At 35.6% G+C, this 22,947-nt stretch overlaps 1 protein-coding gene across 4 annotated transcripts; it reads right to left on the bottom strand.

The window, feature by feature from the left end:
- Positions 1-916: 916 nt before the first annotated feature.
- On the bottom strand, positions 917-22,304 carry LOC18426622 (SNARE-like superfamily protein). Of its 4 annotated transcripts, none has more exons than XM_011622249.3 (8): positions 22,040-22,304; positions 19,408-19,488; positions 19,212-19,266; positions 19,014-19,110; positions 16,167-16,245; positions 15,922-16,003; positions 5,566-5,728; positions 917-1,357 (listed from the first exon to the last, which is right to left on the bottom strand). In XM_011622249.3, exons 3-7 carry the CDS (start codon positions 19,242-19,244, stop codon positions 5,588-5,590), a joined length of 432 nt encoding a protein of 143 aa, XP_011620551.1. In that variant the 5' UTR covers positions 19,245-19,266; positions 19,408-19,488; positions 22,040-22,304; the 3' UTR covers positions 917-1,357; positions 5,566-5,587. The 4 variants fall into 4 exon arrangements, with proteins under 4 accessions (XP_011620551.1, XP_088722741.1, XP_011620550.1 ...); XM_088866615.1 differs by lacking the exon at positions 917-1,357 and adding an exon at positions 6,598-6,719 and having other exon boundaries at positions 5,478-5,728; XM_011622248.3 differs by lacking the exon at positions 917-1,357 and having other exon boundaries at positions 5,478-5,728.
- Positions 22,305-22,947: the final 643 nt, after the last annotated feature.

The raw sequence follows: 22,947 nt of genomic DNA, 5'->3' as shown, positions 1-22,947 counted from the left end.
TTGGCCGCATAGAAACCGTCCCTAAGTTATTATTAAAAAAAAAAAAAAATCTAACTTCGATCTCTTCTCGAAAGCTTTCTTTCTTGGTTTTGATATTTGGAATTAGTTGTGATAGTTCACATTTATTACGTATAAGTGTTTTGCAACATTCAAATGTTTAATTCTGATAAAATAGTTGGAATAAGCCGATAACAATATTATGCATTAATTATAAATTTTAATTATGATAAAATAGTTGGAATAAACGAACAACAATATTATACATTAATTATAAATTATGGCCAGATGGAAACATCTATTATAATTATAATATATTCCTCCCCTGACACGTCTAAACCATACTCTTCATAAAACTAGAATCCGTTTGCCACTTGTATTTTAATAGTTATCTCAAACGATATTATTTTTCTAGGAAATTCTATCAAAATACCTATAACACAAATTTAACAATTTATTCTTATAAAACTATTCCAACTCAATACTATCTGTTTTTATAGGTTCTTTCAAATTAAATAAAAAAGGGCGTGGCTTGTATAAGGTTGAGGCCCTTAACAATCAAAGTAAGGCTCACCTTCAAATAATGTCGAAATATATTGTTTCAGTATAAAAAATAGTAATGATGGCCTAAAAATTTATTTTCAACTCTAATTATAAAATTTAAATATTCAAAAATAATATAGATCGAACATATCTATGAACACTAAATTAATGATTCAAAAAATACACTATAAAATACACTATTTCTAAGACTTGAAATTTATCTTGTCTCATGTCCATACATCAGAGGTCGAGATGATCGAATGGAGGGTTTTCCAGTACTGAAACAACCTCTTCTAGTGAATTTTTGAGGTGCGCCTCAATTTTTTTCAATTTGATTGTTTACAACCTCACCCTTATACAAACTTTCGGAAAAGTATGCAAAGAGACCATTTACTTTTCATACAAGGATGCCATAATTACTCTTGTCCATCAGATTTCAAATCGGATGGTTGTAAGAGTGTCATTAAATCGACTCAAAGTTCACAAAAAAAAAAAATTCGAATTTCATGAAACATCTTAAGCCATATATAAATTGACATCTAATGACTAGAAATAATTATAACCTCATTGTAACAAAGATAAATGTACACAATCCCTAAACTTCTTCTAATAAAAAAAATATTGTAATTTGATTAATTAATTCCCTTCTTTTTTTGTTAATGTTTGTTGCTAATTTCTCCTTAACCTCCCTCAGTACAATGTATTTGCGGGCACCACTTTTTATTCGGATCGGACTCATCTTCGCCATTCTCTTCAAAGCTGAGTCAGAGTTGGTACGCTTCTCAAATCTCAACTTTTTGCTAAAGGTTGTGTGTTTCTGCAGGAGCACATAGTCCATCATCATGAACTTACTAAAACTTTATCTATGACTATTTATAGGATCTCAAATTTTGGGATGTAATCTCTTCACCTAGTACTAACTTAAATAAATAAAGCAAAATAAAATACAGAAGGTAAAGTTTTATATTTTTGCTTGAAGAAAATAATTAGATCTCCAAATCATAATTTGTATTTTTGAAAATACTTATCTAGTGATTCTAAAGCAAATCCCAAAATTTGAGATTAAAAAATATCCCTCTAAATAGCTCTCTTACCCAAGAAACAATTAGATTTTGTTTCATGAAAATTCTCATATGGCGATTCTAAGGCAGGTCACAAAATTTGGGATAAAAAAGATCCTCCTAAATAGCTCTCTTACGTGAGGGAGTAAATGTACATCAAGTTACCTCAATGGCATTTGCAAGATCTTTAACATTTAAAGGGCATAAAAAATTACTTTTTAAGGTTCTATAAACCCCAAAAATTACGTTTTTTTAAGAGAAGTTTATGGTGTTTTATACTATCCATTTTAGTTATACAGTGAAGATTTGAAGGTTCTATAAACTCCAAAAGTTACCTTTTTTCATAAGAGTTTATAGTGTTTTATAGTATTCATTTTAGCTATACAGTGTAAATTTGACACGTCACTTCATAGTTCAAATTGAATGTGTCAAACCTACGCTAACTTAAATAGAGAATTTCGATTACTACAACCTCCCTTTTATGAGTAATACAAGAAGAATTATTCTGTAAGCAAGAAAAAATAAAGGTGCCCTTTCGAGTTTTCACATGATATTTTAGACTACAACGACCGATGTCGAAGAAAATTAACCGATTTTTTGGCGGTTTCATCTATTTATTTGTTGTTCCATTGGAGTAATGGTCTTATTCGCTCAGGTTGGTGGTTTCTTAGAATTATTAACTCGCATTTTCTTGTACCTTAGTTTTTTGTTGATCTCAGGCAAGGTTTGATTATTTGAAGTTGATTTTGCATGCTTATATATCAGGATTACTTCTCACAACCTCTTTTAAACCAAATTAGCTACCGAGTCAATTAGGACACCATCCGAACAGGCCCCACTAGTCAAACTAGTTAGACCACGTTTTAAAAAAATTAAAGAAAAATAGGATGAATAGTTCAAAATCCGAAATATAATATTTTTTTTAAAAAAAATGCTTAACTCTGTTTAGCCAATACAATGGATCAATCGACTCGTCTGATCCGCTAAAACCAATAAAATATTAATTTTAACCGATTTTTAACTAAATTCGATTTTTATTTTGAACTAAACTGACCGAAGCACTGATCAACTATCCGATCGATCTGAGGCCTTGATAACATTGATTTCTCCGACCTACTTGTAACTTCTTTGACAAAGCAAAAGACTCCTACTAATCCATAGTACCGTTTCTTCTTCCTGTGCACAGGCAATGGATGTTATGCTGGCCATTAAACTTTGGACTGTCGGTCAGCCAACGAATGCCCGATGGTTCTACGAGTTATGAGTACCAAAACCATGGGAGCCCAGCTCAACCAATCCTTTTTGGTTCACCCACATTCTCAGCCCTCTCTCTCTAGATTCTGGCCTACAGTGGCTACATATAACATGCAAAGAATTGTAGAAGAATCCGAGCATCGAATTCCATAGACTTCAAATTTATTGCTTTTGTACCACTATTGGCACAAGACACACACACACACACTCTCTCTCTCTCTCTCTCTCTCTCTCTCTCTCTATTACTATTGGCACAACACACTTGAATCTCTCTCTCTCTCAAAAATGCATGCATTAAGAAAAGAAATCTCTCTCGAAAAAAAAAAAAAATGCATGCATTAAGAAAAGAAATCTCTCTCTCTTAAATGCATGCATTAAGAAAAGAAATCTCTCTCTCTTAAATGCATGCATTAAGAAAAGAAATCTCTCTCTCTCTCTTAAATGCATGCATTAAGAAAATAAATCTCTCTCTGTTTGGACAATATTAAGAGTTTTTATTGAGCATTTGCTTAGAAAGCATCGGTTATATAGTTGGAATCAAAATATCAAAATTAGACAAAAAAGGCAAAGAAACTTCAAATTTTGCAAGGTGATCAGAATCATTGCTTCTCGGAAGATATGGGAGGAGGAGACTTGCAGTCTAATGAGGAGCAAATATCCATAATCTTCAGCCAACATAAAGAGTCCAAGGTATTATTTGATCCATCAAGCACCATTTGATTACCTTTAATTAAAATCTCTCTAAAAAATGCATACATCGGGAAAATAAAGTCTCTCTCTCTAGAAAATGCACGCATTAGAAAATATAGATGTATTTCGCTTTGATTTTAGCCAAGAGATCGAAATTGGGGGAGAAAATGTCATGGAGCTATTTTTTGCCTAGCCTAACCGATATGTATGATAGTATAATTTTCGGACTTTAATTTTGCGACATGAGTCCATGTAAAAATGAGTCACCTCTTAAAAACCTATTTTTAAGATTGGATATTTTTACTTAATTTTTAAGGACATATAATCTTATCATGAATATGAAAAAATAAATAAATTTTGAAAATTAAAAATAATAAATGTATTAAGAAAACATTTTGGCCCTTAGTTTCAATTGTTCTGTTTTTAAACAGACCACCTATTTGCATCCATCTTTAAGATGGATGCTCTATACCTTGGGGACCGCAAATGTAGAAATGCGGTCCCCGCATGAAACAATTTTCCTTAATTTTGATAGCATTTAGAAATTGTTGTCAACTTTATCATTTGGGAGTAGCGTGTACTCTTGTTGGAGCACACTATGCGTATGCTCCTAGATAGGAGCATGTTATGAGGATTTTTGCCTTCCGAAATTTGAAGATCCACCTTAGAATCACTTTACCAGTATCCCTTCAATAATAAATAAACAAATAAAATTTTCAGTTTGTAAATGAAATGCGATTACGATGGCTTTGAGATTTGAATTGTCAGCCAAAAGAATAGAGGCTGGAAAGTTAAAAAATACCAGTCATTATGATAGATTTCTAGTTTCTGATTTCATCTTTATGCTAGATTTCAAGTTTCTGATTTCATCTTTCTTCAGTTCTCTCTGAGAGTGCATGGTGAAGCACATCAATATCTTCCACCCATGTGCCCAACTGGCTTTTCTCATACTTGAGTCTACATATCAAGTTGATCTTGTTTTCTTTTGTTGTCTTATGTATTTTCAAAAGGAAAAATATACAAAAAGACCATTTACTTTCAATACAAAAAAGTTATAATTACTCTTGTTCGTCAGATTTTAAGTTGGGTAGTTGTGAATATGCCATTGACTAAACCTAAACTTTTAAAAAAAAATATCGAACTTTGTGACACACCCCACGCTATCCAATTTGACATCTAATAGCTAGTAGCAATTGCGACCTCCTTGTAACAAAGATAAATAGTCTCATTGTATACAATCCCTTGTCAAATATATAACTGAATATGAACTGTATTAGTTATAGTTGCTTAAATAGATCAGGTGTTCCAAAGTGGAAGTCATCTAAGGTCAGTTATCTATCAAGCAGCTGGTTAAACTAGAAGATTAAAAGGGTGTTATATTAGCTCTAATGAAGTGATTATGATCTAATGAAGTGATTATACACTCTAGTGGGAGCATGTTGTCCATTTGCTCCCTATTATTAAAACCCATCTAGAAGTATTCTTAGGATGCTCCCTAGTGTTAAAGCCCATCTAGAAGTATTCTTAGGACCCTAAGTCTTGAGGATATAACTACTTGAACCTAGTCACACCTTTAAAAAAAAAAAAAAATCATTTTGCACACTCCATGGCCTGATCAGCTTAATGTCCCAGAATTGAATAGGGATTACTCATTTTTTTGCAGGGCAAAATCCAAGTATTGAAGAACTCAAAATCCCTTTGTTGTTCTTTTTTAAAATAATCATCTAGTGATTTTTAGATGGATCCCAAAATTTCAGACAAAATAAATTACCTCAGGTAGCAATTTTGCCCAACGGAGTTAAATTTTGGGGGGACAGTATGCTCTTAGAGGAGCATGTTGTACACGCTATTAACCTATCTATCGCATGAGACCTTATATCCCATCTACTGTTGACAAGGCAATAGGAAACACAAATGTAAATTTCAACGTTATGGTAGGGAACATGGGTTTCAACTTAATTTATTTGAATCATTTCCATATGCTGAAAGTTCCAACAAGAGGCAGTGAGAAATTCTATACCTGTAAAAGAAACAGCTCCATTTTACACAGTTGTGTTTGTCCCAAAAGACTTAACAATGTCACGGACTCTCTCAGCAAAAAACACCGAGTTAATCTTCTTCCCAGTCACGTGAAACGGATTCGAAACCGCATCCACATATGCTGAGTGGAACCTCCGGAAAAACTGATCAGAAGCACAAAACAATCACAAAATAATTACTGGGAGTTCTAGCATAAAGTTTCCAATCACAAATCAAACTGAAGAAATGAAAAGTATTAAGTGCTCTAAGCTCCTTGTGACTATTTCCAAGTCCCTCAGCAGTTTTGATTTAGTGAAGCATTTTGAGGGCGTTCTCATCATGTGGTAGCTTTTTGACCAGTGGATAATACGTGATCAAGAAAACTAAGAAAACTCAGCAGTAGACTAACTGCACGGAGAAACATGAAAAATACGGAAAGAAAAAGACAGGAACTAGAAAGCCAAGTAATAGGTGATGGGGGAAGCACGGAGAAGATAAAGAGTCAAGGTAACAAGCATCTGCAATGATTATCAGCGTAGAACCACAACATGAACAAGGCAAAAGAAATGATGCAGTACAATAAGTTGGAAATGAAGTGAGAGAAATGAATCAACGAAGAAGAAAAACTTGATTGCAAAGAAGGGGAGATGACCAACTAAAAATGCACATCAAACCAATTGAAATGGAATATTCACCAAATAAAAAGCCCCCACAGCTACAATGAGGAGAGAAATGTGCTGTTCTGGTTATACAAAATTCTCAGTACGGTAACTTACCATCTAAACAGTGCATATCAAACCCATCAGAATGGAACTGGCAAATTTTCAAACAAAAACAAAACAATTGCCACAAACTTTTATACTTTCTATCTGAACTGCAGATTCCTTTGATCTAAAATGTAGGTCTATACCATGGTTTGGTATCTCTGATTTGGTGATCAGAGTTTACCAAACAGTAATAATACCCTTACTTTACAAGTGCCCTAGAGCAGACAGAGGCCCTGATTCTCGCACTTCATTGTTCTTGAGCCTACCTTGGACAAGTCTTCTATGATGCTCCTTCCACCCACCTCGAAACAAAGCAAATGTCCGATTTTCCACAAGCTATTCCCTCTAAGGAGAAATAGTTCACACGTTCAGCCTCCAACAAGGTGTGCTACAAAGACAGTAAAGTCCAAATGAGGTAGAAAAAGGCAAAAAGGAAAGCCCCAGTATCTTCTCAGAAAAGTGTGATGTGGAAAAAGGCATCCAAAAGGTGGGATATGGCATTCCAAACCACTATACTCCAAGAATCCCTAGAACCCACCCTTTGCATTGCATTGTAAACAGCTTGACCACGAAGAAACATGAGGTCTCAAAGTTCTCATGCCCATATATGACTTAAGAATAAAGACCTATGTCACATGAAACACATACAACTCATTTAACTTCCTCCACTCAAGGGGTTGCACATGAAGTGGAGACCTATATTCCCTCTAAAACACAAAACACATATTGCTCATTTAACTTCCTCCACTCGAGGGGTTGCACATGAAGTGAAGAACTATATTCCCTCTAAACTAAAAAAAACCAATGACATTAACAATGGTCATCACCCTTACTAAACGAAGGAACAAACCCTCATTAGACCTGACACACATGAGGTATCTTCTCATACTATGATTTACAGCAATCATCAAACATGAATAACTGGCCACTACTAATCCTCTCCTATAAGCCTAACAACCCCCACTGGACCTGCCCATACTTCTCATTTTCCAATAACCTACACTTGTTTTCACTATTTCTCAAATTTCCTTCTAGATCATCTTACTGACACTCTACTGTAAATGGCAAAGAAGAGTCCTATTCATCTCCTTGCGTGTACACAACATTTTTTTTTTATATGTTCCTTATGTGTGCACAACATTGCTCCTAAGATTTCACCTATCATCCCTTAACATACGAAATTTGTGGCTCTCATCGTTGCACCTCCCAAAGAAGCCCCACAAGGTCCTCTCTACCTTCTCGGAGCCATGAATTAAGTGATTTCGATGATGAACACAAATGAATCTTAACACCTCTGCTCCTAAAACATTGTCAATAATCAAGGACCCAACAAAAAACTTTGGACAAGCTTTAGGTTTTTGGAAATTTAGAAGTGATGATTGCAACTTAGGGACGGTAGCACCTTTTTTTAGCTCTCTACTTCATGAAATATTTCTAGTTGTGCACTATTTTACATCTGTATAGAAAAAATGAAGAATACCGAGGAAATGTAATGGAATAACCTGCTGCTTTCCTAACTGTACTAGCAATTATAGATGCCAAAGTACTAGCAATTATGGAGGTCCTCACGACCTAAAAGTTTCTAGTTCAGGCCGTTGCAATAGAAACCCCAGTGAAGGATGCCTTATGTTTTGAATGATATTCCAAACATACTTATAAATTTGTTCTTTGCTATTTACGGTCAATTTAATGGAATCCTTCACTCAGTCCTCAGTACCACATATATAATAGCCTAATGAATACATCTCTTCCTTAATGGAATCCTTCACTCAGTCACCATTTATTTTTGTAAACATTGACATTTAATTTAAACTGGTATGATCTGTCAAGAATTTTATTTATAAATCATTTTTACTACCTCCATCTTACTAGAAATACATAAGGTTGAATGCAATGGAAGCCAACAAGGTGATCAGGACAAATTACTATGCTTTTCCATCAATAGTTTCCGACTGTGGCATAGTTTGCGCTTTAAAGTACTATTCCCTTCCAACACATAAGACACCCCAAACTTCTGAACTGTTACATCCATGCTTGCTTCACAAAACTGGCTTATTATGTATTAGCAAACCCCATCCAATTCACTGCCATGTTTATTTCTGCACGTAGTCTTATTTCCCTGTACCTTATTCTGTATGGCCTCAGGTATCAAAGCAAGATATCTATGATCCATCCATTTGGATCCTTGTGTATGTGTGTGATGGACTTGTTCGAAGGGAAGTGTGCTCGAGGAAGCTTATACCCTCATACTTGAAGTGGCCACATTCTAATTATAAAAAGTTCATGTTAGAAGCGAGGACAACTGCCATGATCTCCAACCTTGGCAGTTTGCAACATGTACCGTCCCTCTTCTTCATAATTGTTACTGTTCTCATAAGCAAATATGATTAACACCTCCGTTGTAAAGAGTAATTCATTGAAATGTAAAGCAGCATTTTTGGTGGTGCAAAACACTCTCAAATAGAAGCTCCATCACCATAACCTTTCTTCCAGCCTTCAAATGCTTCAAAACAGTTCATTTTCCAACGGCATGCACAATCCACTTAATACATTACTAATAGAGTGACCTCAGCTGACAACCTTCCTATAGCTATTATATAGTCAAAACTATTCGTAAGGTGATGCAAAAATCACCTCCTAATGATTTATGGCATTCCCTCAATGACAAGGGTGCTTTTGGTCAAATGAAAGAATGCCTTCTATGAAGGCCTTATAACCTTTTTAGAGAGAAAAACGTGGGGTCCAAGTGAAAGAGATATTTGTGAAGAGGAAAAAGAAAAAGTGTAGACAAGTTTGGGGTTTTGTAGAGATTACCTCATACAATAGCAAGAAAAGTTCAAATAGAAATTTCTTACCACAATACCACTATCAATCGACTCCCCTCTTCGTCACCGTTGACCAAGTCTGTCGCCGCAAAGAAATACCAATGAAAAAAGGCCTATACGAGGCCACAATGGTGCTAGGGTTTGTTGCAAAACCCCCCAATTTCAAAGCCCCAAGCTTCTCTGCATTTTTCCTTTTTCCTCTTCACAAATACCTCGCTCCCTTGGCATTGAGGGACCAAAACTACCCTTGGCATTGAGGGAATGTCATAAGTCATTAGGAGGTGATTTTTGCACATCCGGTTATTCCTTTCTTGAAGAACCTAGAAAACTTAGCCAATGTCGTAAGCTCTCTAGCCCAATAACTGACATGAGCATGCCATGCTCATCTTCCTTTGTGTTCGCTTTTCTTATGCAAAATCCACCGTCTTCAACACTCTCATCCTTGAGGCCATTCTGCCTTCATACATGCTCTAGGTGAATAATTTTCTACACACCTACAAGCACAATTGGTGCTTGATCTGATATCACCGAGATCTCTTGCATAAAAATCAAGGAAACTTGATGCTATCCAATAAAGAGTCTTGCTCAAAGTGAGCCAAGACACAATTACAACTGTATGAATCAACTTCACAAGCTCTTCAAGACTTCGATAACCACTTAAAATAAACTCTATAACAGTCCCATTATGGGGTAAATTATATGCCAATTAAACTAGCTCAAATTGAAGGCAATTAATTACAAACTATGCACTTTTCTCTTCACATAAACAAAATACATAACACATCTGATCCTACTGAGATTATAGTCACTTTAAACAATAAGAACAGAGTTATTAGAGTGCCAAAAACTAATTAGGAAGCCAATGTGTCAAACCCATATGCTCGGGCCACGATCAGGCCTTTTAATGACTTAATTTTGTCCCTTAGATTAGTACAACAGTGGTTAATTGACTCAAGGGGATTTTATCTAAAAGGGAAGCTTACACACTTTAAAAAACACTTCATTAGGTCCTCATTCAACCACAAAATCAGTTCATAACCATTTGCAAAAAGGAACTATTGAGATTGGATCACTATTGAAGAAGATAAGGGCAAACTATGTAGTACAGTCCACCGGTCCACCAAAAAAACTTTTCATGCAAAAGTGATAACTTCTTATGGATAATCTCAGCTCTAAGGAGATTCAAATATCTCTGGAATTTGAAGAACAAAACTAATAGGTACTCTAGAAATTTCGAATTCAAGAAAGCATCACGAATTGCTTAAAATTCAATGCATGATCAACGTGCAAAGCCCATAATCAAAGGATGGAACAAGGCAATGTAAAAGACACTTGGAGATAGTAAAACTAATGATCAAAGAACTTTAAAACTTCTGTAAACATGCGATTACAGCAAACTTTCATAGATCAAAAGATGGAATTCTAAATAGATAAACAAATTAAATTGATACCTTGATAATGGCAAAGGATGGGCTAGATCTCATAAGGAAAGAACACCATCATCACATCATATGATCACCATAGGATTGAAAAGAACAAAGGCTGGTGTGTGGAGGCTAGGGTTTGATCTCTCTCTTAGATCTTAGCTCCTTGGAAAATTCGAACTTCTCACAAGTAACTAGGGTTGAGGCCTTGTGTTTGTATTTATAGTGAAAGTGTACGTAGATGTTGGATAATCACCCTTGATGTACTTAATGTAAGGCACATGAGAGGCCAATGTATCTAGCCACCCATCCCCATCCAGCCACTAAGATGAAGGGATGGGACTTAATTACCATTATCGCTCCATAAACCTAAATCAAGCCACATTCCCTTAGTCTTTTTAATCCTATGGTGATCATATGATGTGATGATGGTGTTCTTTCCTTATGAGATCTAGCTCATTCTTTGTCATCATCAAGGTATCAATTTAATTTGTTTATCTATTTAGAATTCCATCTTTTAATCCATCAAAGTTTGCTAGAATCGCACGTTTACAGAAGTTTTAAAGTTCTTTGATCATTACTTTTACGGATAGCATCAAGTTTCCTTGATTTTCGGCTTGTTTTTTAAGTTTCTAGACTTTGTACCACATCAATTAGTATCAGAGCTTCTCATCATCCAGTTCTCAATGGATTACAGGTGCACCCTTGTGGGACATGTTCTACTCAATTTGCAGGGCCTCTCAAAGCACATGTGCACTAGCGCTTCCAAAGTCGGATACATCATTTGGAAGAGTGGCTTCCCATGTAATTGTAAATGCACATGGCATGGAACAGTCTCATGTCAGGATATGGGCTCATGTCCCATGAGCCATGACCATTCCATACAAGGCAATACTCTTTTAAATACTCGTATTTTATTATACTCAATCGGATTCTTCAAGCCCTAGCTAATCATATCAACTATTAGGTATTCTAATCAATACAGTCCTGACTCGGAGGTGACCCTCACACCTCCCCGAGAGATCACTCTCTCAAAACGCATACTCTCAATGCCTCAAATACTCGGAGTATTAGAATCTAGGCTCCAGTTTGCAAAGCACCCAAACTCTCAATCACTCCTACTAAATGAGAGATCATTCGTATTCAGGCCTTGAAAGGGCATAATTCCAACAAAAACCATGGCAAGACTTGCCCATACTTCTTAAATTCCGAAGGATTCATTTCACTACATTCCAAAATTTTCTTCCTAAGCTAAACACAATCCAATCAAGAAAACTACAAACAAGTGAAATAACAAATCTTATACAAATCATGGCAATAATCAAAATCAATATTAGAGCAGCATGCAACATTTTAATCACATCGGCCCTTCCTTCACTAAATTTTGAACATTGGCCCAAAGGAAATTCATGTGGTATTTTCGGCTTCACATCCCCTTGTACAAATCCCATAACTTTGACTTCTCCAACTTGCCGAAAATCTTCATCAAGACCTTGCTTTGTGTCATTAAGATATTCTATTGCCAAACAATGTAACCTCCTTTTGAGCTTCATCTTTCTCTAGAACCAAATTTACCCTTTCACTTACAAATGTGCTCTTACTAATTTATACAAGTTTCTTTCCCAGACTCCTTTCATCATAACTAAAGCCCCCTTTGAAACTTTAGGCACTCCACCTTGCCCGGTAAATTTGTAGCCTTCCATATCTAGAGAAGAAAGTGAAATCAAGTTCTTCTTTAAATCCGACACATGTTTGACATTTTCAAGTATTCGAACCATCCCATCATATATCCTTATGCAAATCATGCCCATTCCAATCGTCTTACTCATTGAAATATTTCTCATTGATGCTAAACTGCCCTCACATGGCTCATATGCATCAAACCACGGTTTATGTGGGCACATATGATGTATGGCTCCACTATCAAGTATCCAACTTTGATAGTACATTGGATTACATCCCACCATCAATACTTCATCTTTAATATAATCGCATGTTGATTCTCCAATGTGGTGAGCCTCATTCTTGGCCTCACCATGCCCTTTCATTCCCAAACCGAAACACTTAAGAGGAATTTTGTCTTTTTTCTTGCCAACAATTTTCCTTTATAGAGCTAAGCTTGCCACTTTATGCATAAAACGCCAAAGGTTAGGACCGTCTACAGCTCACCCCTCCCGGGACACTGTGTAGGCGGGACCAGCATCGGGTTACAGCCGTTACGGCCAAGCTTGCCACAAACCAACAACCTTTGTCATAAGACCCCCTTGACTTTGATCGGCTAATTGAGGAATCTCTTGATGAACCAACCCGTTCATCCAACTGGCCTCTTACCATAAGGACATCGATACTCGAACACATTGAATCATCCATCGATGCCTTCTTTTGAAGTTCATTGGCAAAAAGTACGCTACAAACTAAGCAAAAATAAAGAGAATCTTCTTTACTACAACTCAATGTAGTAACAAGGTTATCATAGGATTCTGGCAATGTACAAAGTAAGTGGTCGCCTTATCTTCATCTTCCATTCTCACACCAATACTTTCAAGTTGACAAATAATATTATTAAATTCATTCAAGTGTTCCGACACCCTCTTTCATTCTCAAGGAATACAATTTTCTTTTTAAGAAAATTCAGTTTGTGAGAGATTTTGTTTGATACAAACTTTCCAATTTTTCCCACAAATCTTTTGTTGTCTTTTCCCCAATAATTTAAACAACACTTTATTCGTCAAACACAAGCGAATATTGGCCCGTGCCTTCATACCAAGTTCCTCCCAATCATCATCGATCATATTTATTGGTTTCTTATCTTTTCGAAGTAGTGCCTTGTGTTGCCCTTGATGTACTAGTATATCTTACATTTTTAATTTTCAAATTTCAAAATCATCTGTCCCATTAAACTTCTCCACCTCAAACTTGTGAGATGCCATTTTTTCAAAAATACTACACCGCTCCCTTTGAGCTCTGATAACACTTCTTAAAAAATCGATAAAACCTAAATTCCTACTTGATATGGTGAGCACCCCACAACAATAGTTCCAGCACTCAAAATGAAATACCCCAAGAACAATAATATGTGTGCAACATATTTGGAAAAATATGGAAACAAGAAAAACAATTAAACAAGTAATATGGGAAATCACTAAACCACAACACAAACAAAAGCAAAAAACACATACGAATTTATGTGGTTCACCCAAAATGGGAGACGTCCATGAGCAAAGGGCAAGGGGCAAGGATATTTCACTATCAATGGAAAAAATTTAAAAGTTTGGAGTTTTGTAGAGATTAAATCATATAATAGTAAAGAAAGCTCAAATAGAAATTTCCTACCACAATACCACTATCAATCGAGTACCCTCTTCATCACCATCAACCAAGTCCGTCACCAAGAAGAAATGCCAATGAAAAACGGTTCAATACGAGGCCCCAATGGTGTTAGGGTTTGTTGCAAAAACCCCCAATTTCAAAACCCCAAGCTTCTCTACACTTTTGTTTTTTTAACAAGCTTCACAAATACCTCCCTCACTTCAACCCCACGTTTCTCTCTCTAAAAGGGTTATAAGGCCTTCATAAAAGGCATTCTTTCATTTGGACCAAAAGTACCCGTTGTGTTGAGGGAATGCCATAAGTCATTAAAAGGTGATTTTTACATCACCTTCTCAACAATCTCCACCTTGATGCAAAATCACATATGTACCTTGCCAACCATATTCGGTTATTCTTTTCTTGATGAACCTAGAGCTCTCGAGGTTCTAAAATAAATGAATAACCGAATATGGTTGGCAAGGTACATATATGATTTTGCATCAAGGTGGAGATTGTTGGGAAGGTGATGTAAAAAATCACCTTTTAATGACTTATGGCATTCCCTCAATGCCAATGGTACTTTTGGTCCAAATAAAATAATGCCTTTTGTGGAGACCTTATAACCTTTTTAGAGAGAGAAGCGTAGGGTTGAAGTGAGGGAGGTATTTGTGAAGCTTGTCAAAAAAAGAAAAGTGTAGAGAAGCTTGGGGTTTTGAAATTAGGGGTTTTTGCAACAAACCCTAGGACCATTGTGGCCTTGTATTGAGCCATTTTTTATAGGCATTTCTTTACGGCATCAAACTTGGTCGATGGTGACGAAGAACGGAGTCGATTGATGGTGGTATTGTGGTAGAAAATTTCTATTGAGCATTTCTTGCTATTGTATGAAGTAATCTTGACAAAACCCCAAACTTGTAAATTTCTTTTATTGATAGTGAATGTGTCATTGCCCCTTGCCCGTGGTCGTAGCCCATTTTGGGTGAACCTCGTAATTTCGAATGTCTTCCATTTTTGCTTGTGTTGTGGTTTGGTGATTTCCCATATGACTTGATTTTTTTGTTTATTCCCATAATATATTGCACATATATTATTGTTCTTGAGTATTTCATTTTGGGCGTTGGAATTATTGTTGTGGGGTGCTCACCACATCAAGTAGGGATTTGGGTTATCCCGATTCGTCAACAAAAACAAGTCTCACGATTCACCCACCTTAGAGTTGTAGGCTCCTTCTTTTTATGGTCCCCCACCATCTCCCTTTGCATCCTAATTATACTTCATCCATGATCCAGGAAGTTAGTCCCCATCAAGCAAACGTCCAGATATTATGTTTATATATATGACAATCTCTATTTCTTTTTCACTTATGTACATGCCACCTTCATAAACTTAATGGCAGTTTATATCAACAGCCCTTCACCAAGTGCTGTAAGTTTCATGGTAAAATTAGTGAAAATGCCCCTGTGCATGTTTAAGGCTTAAATATACATATGATAATATTGATCCATACATGACATTCTCTTCTAGTACTCAAGGAGTCCTTGATGCATAACATCTACTAGTGTGTTTCCATTCATGAGGTTTCCAGGACTTGGCAGGTATTAATTTTTAGTAATCCAGTAACTGGAGAATAAACTGTGAGATCTTGCTCATCTCCTACTGTGCTCAATATAACTCTACATAATATAAATTAGAAAAAAGCATAGGTAATTCCGCAATAAACCTGCTTATTTTACAAAATAAAGGAAAAGCACGGCAAACAATTTCTTCAAGAAGGTTCTACTGTAATCATGTTAGGGCCCCCTAGGAAAACATGAGGATGCAAGACATCGACTTATATCAGCAAAAAAAAAAAGAGCAACGGTTCCAGATGTATGCATTTGATAATATTCTCAAAATTTCCCAAAAGATAAAAGAGAAGGAAAGCATTCAAATCATTCCAAGATGAAACTACCCATTCAAAGAAAAATAAAAAGTGAAAAATTACTTGACTGAAAAAATAAACTGTTTGCAAAAAATGAATAGGCATCCTTACACTTCTCACATCTGCATCTTTAACATCCAGATCAGTTGTTACTAAAACGAATTTCACTTTTGTATTGGTTATATATCCATACCTGCACAATTCAGAAGATGGCAAGAGAGAAAAAAAAAAGAGTTTACTAAACATAACACATTGAAAAGCATGTAATAATGACATGGGAACTGACAGCAATTTTGACTCTAAATGCATTACAATACCGGTGTGCAAGAAAACTGCAAACAGCACACAAATCTTACACTTTGTAATTCTCAGTTGGATATAGAAGACCCAAGAATGTCTCATTCATTGTCGAGCCAGTTTTCTTCGGATTATTCACTGCACATTTAGGAGTCCAATTAATAAGAAAAATTTATTTCAATTAAGCATTTAAAATTGTAGATTGTCAGGGGTAGAACTACAAACCAAAAGTAAATAATAAAACTATGAAAGTTGATACTATCAACAGCAGTACAGAAGAAGAAACAAGGCAACTTAAGATTAGCATATCCAGACAACTTTACAAATAAGTTTCAGGTTCGAAGGTAGAATGGCAAAAAAGTAAACTACGAGCATTTCTGGAAAGCATAAAAACATTCTTAGGTAAGAACATAAACCTTAATCCTAACACATACAAAAGCATAAAATTTAAATAAATAAATAAAATAAAATAAAAACATTTCCTTAGAGGCATGTATAAGTTCCACAGCTTTCAAGTGTTTGGCCAACAAGAAGGCTGAACAATACAGGCCGCCCTTCTCAAATAGACAAACATGCAGTATAATTTTGCCACCTAGTCAAAAGGTGACCCAATGCAAAGCTCACAATCCTTGTCCAAACTTGTCCAACATTGACAAAGGCTAAGCGTTTCTCTATTCCTCCCAACTTAAATTTGTCTGGAAAATATGGTATCATTAAAGGGTTTATATTAACATGGGCATACAGCTAATAATTAGAAGATGAACCATCACAGCCTTTAAAACTCATTTAATTTAATCCATTCCAGGCAGGGAGTACGTGCCACAGCTATGCCGAAGCAAATATAACATACCTCGGATCACCTTAACTTGAAAACTCCAGGTCAGTACCGGCCAAACTAAAAAGAACTTAAGTTTTCTCAATTGGAACAGACTACACAAACCATTTAATAAGAAACTGCTTATGTGGAGTGCCCTAACAGAATTTCAAATAACTTAAGGTTCTTGCATGGAGCACAACTAGTTTTCAACTGCAGTGGTCAGAGAAGATTTTTGCTTTTTCTTTCCCTTTTTTTTTTTTTCCATTTCTCTGTAGGGGGGAATGGATTATCACATGGGATATCTCCAAGAGCCATTTTTGTAAGATAAAAGAACATATAGCTTGGATATCGATCAGTCAAACTAAAAATCTTCTTTTCAAAGTTTACCAATTCCAAGTTTAGGTGATTCTTCTTGTTTTATTGATACACTTTCCAGCTTGTCTTATTATGATTTACCTAGTAGCCTATATTATGACTAGAATACCATAGTGTAAATTGTGGACTGATTCTAAAAGGTAGGGTGTTACAGCTTAAGAATCAATTTCCACAAACTCACTATGTTTTTTCCAAATAAACAAAAGGGCAATAAGGCCAAAATAGGGTGTAAAGTAATGCTAAAAAACAAAAGAGCGCATAAAGTAGTACTGAAAAACAAACAGTATTTCATGCTTAAAAACATAAAACATATAAATAACTAGCATAGGAAGGAATTGTAAAACTAGTTTTGCTTCCTACAAGAGCATGCATGCACAAGTGGGCCCTTATAGACATGCACAAGAATATGCCTCTGAACGAAAGCACTCTATTGGACAGATCAAAGCCACAGTGTGTCAAAGAACAGACAGTGCTAACAAGACAGGACCCTATCCTTCAATAAAAGATCTTGAAGTAGTTAACCATAACACCACTTCAAACGTTGTACGGTAAAGGAGCAAGAAAAATTGGTAGGCTAACACACAGGCAGATGGCTCTGTTACGAGGGAATATACTTTATAACAGCCAAATTCACTAATTTCCAGAAAATGGTTAAGGATATAGGCCTATTTGAGCTCAGATGAAGTCCCCAAATTTTCGTAAGCAATGGTTTGCAGAAGAAAGTACAATTTGTGGAATAATTTCCTAAATCATAAGGGTGGTAGGGCCCCAATACCAATTACTACGTGCTTAATGGCTGGACAACTGGGAAACGATTTATTGTCTATGGTGGAATTCAAAGATGGATCACCGTATCAATTCGATAACAAGAGTCATCAAAAGAAAAAAAATGGATGTTATACACAGATTTGTCAAATTTTTTGTAAGTGTCAGCGAGCCCAAGTCTTAACTAAGTGTTACTAAACTTGCCCCCATCTTTACCTGATATTTGAACAAAATGGATCTCAATAAAATGTTTGGTTTGCTCAATTGAGTAAGTCAAGTGACTGAGGGATGAGTCGATACATCTCAGAGCCATGCTCAGTCCGAGATTTTAGAAAGTGTTGCTTTGACTACTTTTCTTCATTTGCCCTCTGTGACTTGCCTATCCATTTCTAGAAGCATGTATCTTTAAACATGTTAAGTTTGCCTATCAAACTATAGGTTATAGTTAAACAACATGATGCCCATTGAGACAGGCATGCATATACATGTGTACAAATATGAAATAATGAATATATGAAGTGACTACTCGGAGCAATCAATTAATGGAAGGACAGGAAAGGGAAGTTAGATAATTGTGTACAAATGCACCATCAGAATTCAGAAGTAAGGAACTCAAAAATCATGCTTTCAACAGGATAAAAGTGTCCTAATTTTCATCAGATGAGTTTGAATGCGATCCAACAGTGAGATTGACCTACACAATAGCAATGTAAAAGACAAATTTAGCATGTAGCTAATACTTCATCTACTCCTGCACTCATATCTTGCAAACTTGGTCATTCAAATGTTCCAAAACCAATTTATTTATGCCCTTTCATGCCTACAATGTCACCTGGCCCGAGAGCCATGAAACCCTAACGCATAATAATTAGCATTGTCTGATGAACTACAGAAAAGTAAGCATTAACTATATGCATGAAGTAGGTACAAAATATCAGGTGGGAGGTACCTCTCTCATCAATGACATCTAACGAACAATGCACAATATAATGGAGCTTGAGGGCATCATCTGCCTCTGTGAAGCTTTGAAGGTACAAGGGATTATTCTGCATCCCGATTAATATAGTAAATAAATATGAATACATACATACATATATATATATATATATATAGATAATGAAAGAGAGAGAGCTAGAAGGCTAGTTACTTGGAGGCCAACAACTGCAACACAGACGATCATCTTCTCCTCCCTTCCAAAAAATCTAAGACAACACCATGTTTCATATCAATGTCTTTAATTTCATCAGTCGAATTAGATGAGATCAATCACATAACCACACTTTCTTCTGGTAATGAACTCTTTCATCAGTATATATAAGAAGAGATCAATAAAAGAACCATACTTTCTTCTGTTATATCACCAAATGCAGGAAGTAGTTTCCACAATAGGAAGTAAAGAAAGCAGCACCATTCAACACATTTACCTGCAAAGGAAGTAGAACTACTCAAGAGATTGACCAGAAAAGAGTGCTTCTAGTAATATAGGGGTGCTAAAGAATTAGACATTCATAAAGTTACAGACAATTATAAGAAAAATGGTCCAATCATCCCTTAATTAATCATCCCTTAATTAATCATCCCTTAATTAAGTAGAAAATGATCGAGCACAAAGAAATGAAAGTAAGCTTTTCAATTGAGAGATACCATGAAAGATGTCCCAATAATAGGTACATCAAATGGAATGAAGGTGATCTAGAACCCTAGGTTGGAAAGGAATGTGGATTTCAACGATCATTTGAAGGACCCTTACTACGTTTGTGTTTCTTCTTCCTTTATCTTTTTAATTGGGTTCTTCCCAAAGCTCAATAGACTTTAGTCGCCATTTCAAATTCATGCAGAGAGGTTCTCTTTAAACAGTAGTTAGGGTAACAATAGTGATGGCAAATGATGTCTAGGTGGCAATTTAAGTATTATTAAGATTAACAGAATGCATGGAGTGACAGCTGACAGCAATACCCAGTTAAACAACAGCAACAAATGGCAAAAGAATCAACAATGACAAAGGGGGGAAAAATCAACCCAAATCATTTGGAAAATAATCATTGTAAGTTCATCCTTCATAGTCGTCTCACATGTGGTGCTAACTAACTTTCTACTGAATTGCTGAATATAAGTTTTAGATCCATGTTATAACAGCTTCTAACCAGGAAATATATGCCATTACCATTCTTTGTGACCTAATCGTGAACAAATGCCACTTCGAAACAATGAAACTAAAATGAAGATCCCGACAAAACCCATAACTCAAAGCCCCAAAATGGAAATCTCATTACAGAGGCCATTATCAGCAGACAATCTGGCATTTTCAGAAAATTGTTGATAAAATAACCAAGATATAGAGCAACCACACATAAAGCACATAAATTCTGAAAAATAAGAACTCTTGGATTAACTAAGTAGCAAGTCCATGTAAAAATGACATGCATGTTGCGTTCATTTAGAGGAATTCAACACACCAACACACTAGACACTGTGTCAAACACACATATAGACATGGGAAAATAGGTTCATTTAGAGGAATTCAACACACTAGACACCGTATCAAGACACATATAGACATGGGAAAATAGGGTCTAACTAACTCATTCTTTAACTTCGAACTTGACTAACTCATTCTTTAACTTCGAACTTGACAGGCCAAAAGAAAAAACATTAAAGATTATGATATGGTTCACATGATAGATCATGCATCATGATCCACACATACTTTCACCATAATATTTCACAAGTGTGTACCTCGAGACACATGAGGTGGAGCATGGGGTGCTTCTTAGGCTTTGGAGTTCCAACCAAAGTCAACATCCAAAAGAGTACTCTGAACTCATCAATGTGACTGAGATTGCCCACAAAGACTTTGAAATTTTGGGAAGAAATCTATAATTTGGAAAAACTCGGTCACTGACACAAAATTACTTTCTCAAGTAATCTGATCACCAACGAAAGTTGCACGCTTCGTAGAACAAAATTCCATTCACCATAACCAGGGTTTCTCCTTTTTCTAATAGATTTCTTCCTTTTGGTTCTTAAACATGACTATGCACGAGAGACAGCCCCTTGAGAAAGAGTAACCCAAAGAATTATGGGAATCCTTCTAAAGAATAAAGTGGAGGGTCTTAATCCTCGACGACTTTCTCATAAAATACAAAATCATAAAACAAATCCATGATTGTTGAACAAGTGATTAGTTAAAAACGATAACTATTTATGGGACCCCTCTCTATTCAGACAACTTCTGTTTCATATATATATCTTGTGGGCACATGATAATAAAACAATGGTTGATGCGAACAACCAAAATTCTCTAGATGAGGTAAGCCTCGAGCATCAAGTGGAAGAAATGCATACTTTCCAACCATCATTCGTGGTTACTTTCAGAAACTACAAAAAATAATAAGCAATTTGTACTAGCCGTTATCTCGGGGCTCTCTACCGAGTAAATGAGATAAACAAACTATATCAAAATACCAATTCTCATAGCGTAAAAATCCCAAAATCATACCATACATTGCCCATTTCCCTTCAAAAGATGACCCTTCTCAATCAAACCCAATTATCCAAACATACAGCAAACAAGGAAAAAATGTCATTGTGATTAATCATTCAAAGCCCAACACTAACAACTCAAACTAAACCTAATATCGAGATTGACTGTTATCAAAATGGAGAAAATAACTTCCTGTTGTACAGTTTCTCTACACTGTGGATCTCAGAATCATGATCGAAACGATATTCTTCACCAAAAAATAAAAAATAAAAAATCAAACGAAGACTCATTTATTGCCACCAATCGTCATATTCATTCCATGAATTGACTTAAACGTTCAAAGGAAAAAAAAAAAGCAAAATCAAATATAGAGCTTGCAGCATAGTAATTCATCAGATTTAGCATAGAAAATGCATGATTTTCACAGGAAAGTGTAAAGGGAATTAAAGAAAATTCAATATTTGACAAAAAAAGAGAAGGAAAAATCTTACTTCTCCACACTTCTCTCTTGATTCCAATAGGGAAAAGCAGATGCGAAGAAAGTAAAGAATACTGCTACCGTAGAGAGATTTGCAAATAAGGGTTTCAGGGGAGAGATGTGAAAGAGAAGAGGTGAAAGGTTAGGGTTTCAGGTGAGAGATCAGGAGCATGTTTGAATATCGAAGGCTCGAAGCTGGAATTTCATTGGAGAGTTCTTGGTATAGAGGCTGGAATCTTTGGTTCAGAAAAGGATAAGGCCTGGGCTTTATGGAAAACAAAATAAACTTCACCTCAAATCCTCATTTTGAAGGCACCGTAAGCAACAAACTTGTCCATGATGGCTCTAAAAATTACTGTCGACAATAAAATTCAACACTCGAAAAATGAGATCTTGCGCATACTTTTAGGGCGCAATGGACTATCAAGATATGTTGATACAATATACATCATTTTTAGAATTTCATTTTTTTTTTTTTTTTTGTTGTTGTGCCGTGATTTCCAAGCCGAGATGATTCATATAAAGGTTTTTTAAATTTTGAATTGTAATTTTCAATAAGGTATGAGGTCAAGTGTTACTTGTTTTGATAGAGTTGTAGCCCTATCAAACCATTTTTCTTAATAAATTCATATTTGGCAATTTATGAAAAGGAACAAATTTATATGAGGTTGCAACTTTATACTATTGAACTAATCATGCACTACAAAAATTAGGAGAGAATTCTATGATGTTGGAGAACCCTCCAATTGATTATTTCGACCTCAACATATGTAAATACGAAAAAAACAAAAAAAACAAAATTTAACATATAAAAATAGTGTATCTTGTAATTGGGTGAGGTTTGTATATATGGTTACCTCCCTATACTGTAGAAGTAACGTGCACATATAAAATTTACTTAGAGATGCTGTTTTGGTGTTG

This window comes from Amborella trichopoda, chromosome 5, assembly GCF_054954075.1.
Source record: "Amborella trichopoda isolate Santa Cruz 75 chromosome 5, AtrichopodaSantaCruz75HAP2 v2.0, whole genome shotgun sequence".
Lineage (NCBI taxonomy): Eukaryota > Viridiplantae > Streptophyta > Magnoliopsida > Amborellales > Amborellaceae > Amborella > Amborella trichopoda.
The sequence above is the reverse complement of the archived record's forward strand: the minus strand, read 5'-3'. Positions and strand labels throughout refer to the sequence as shown.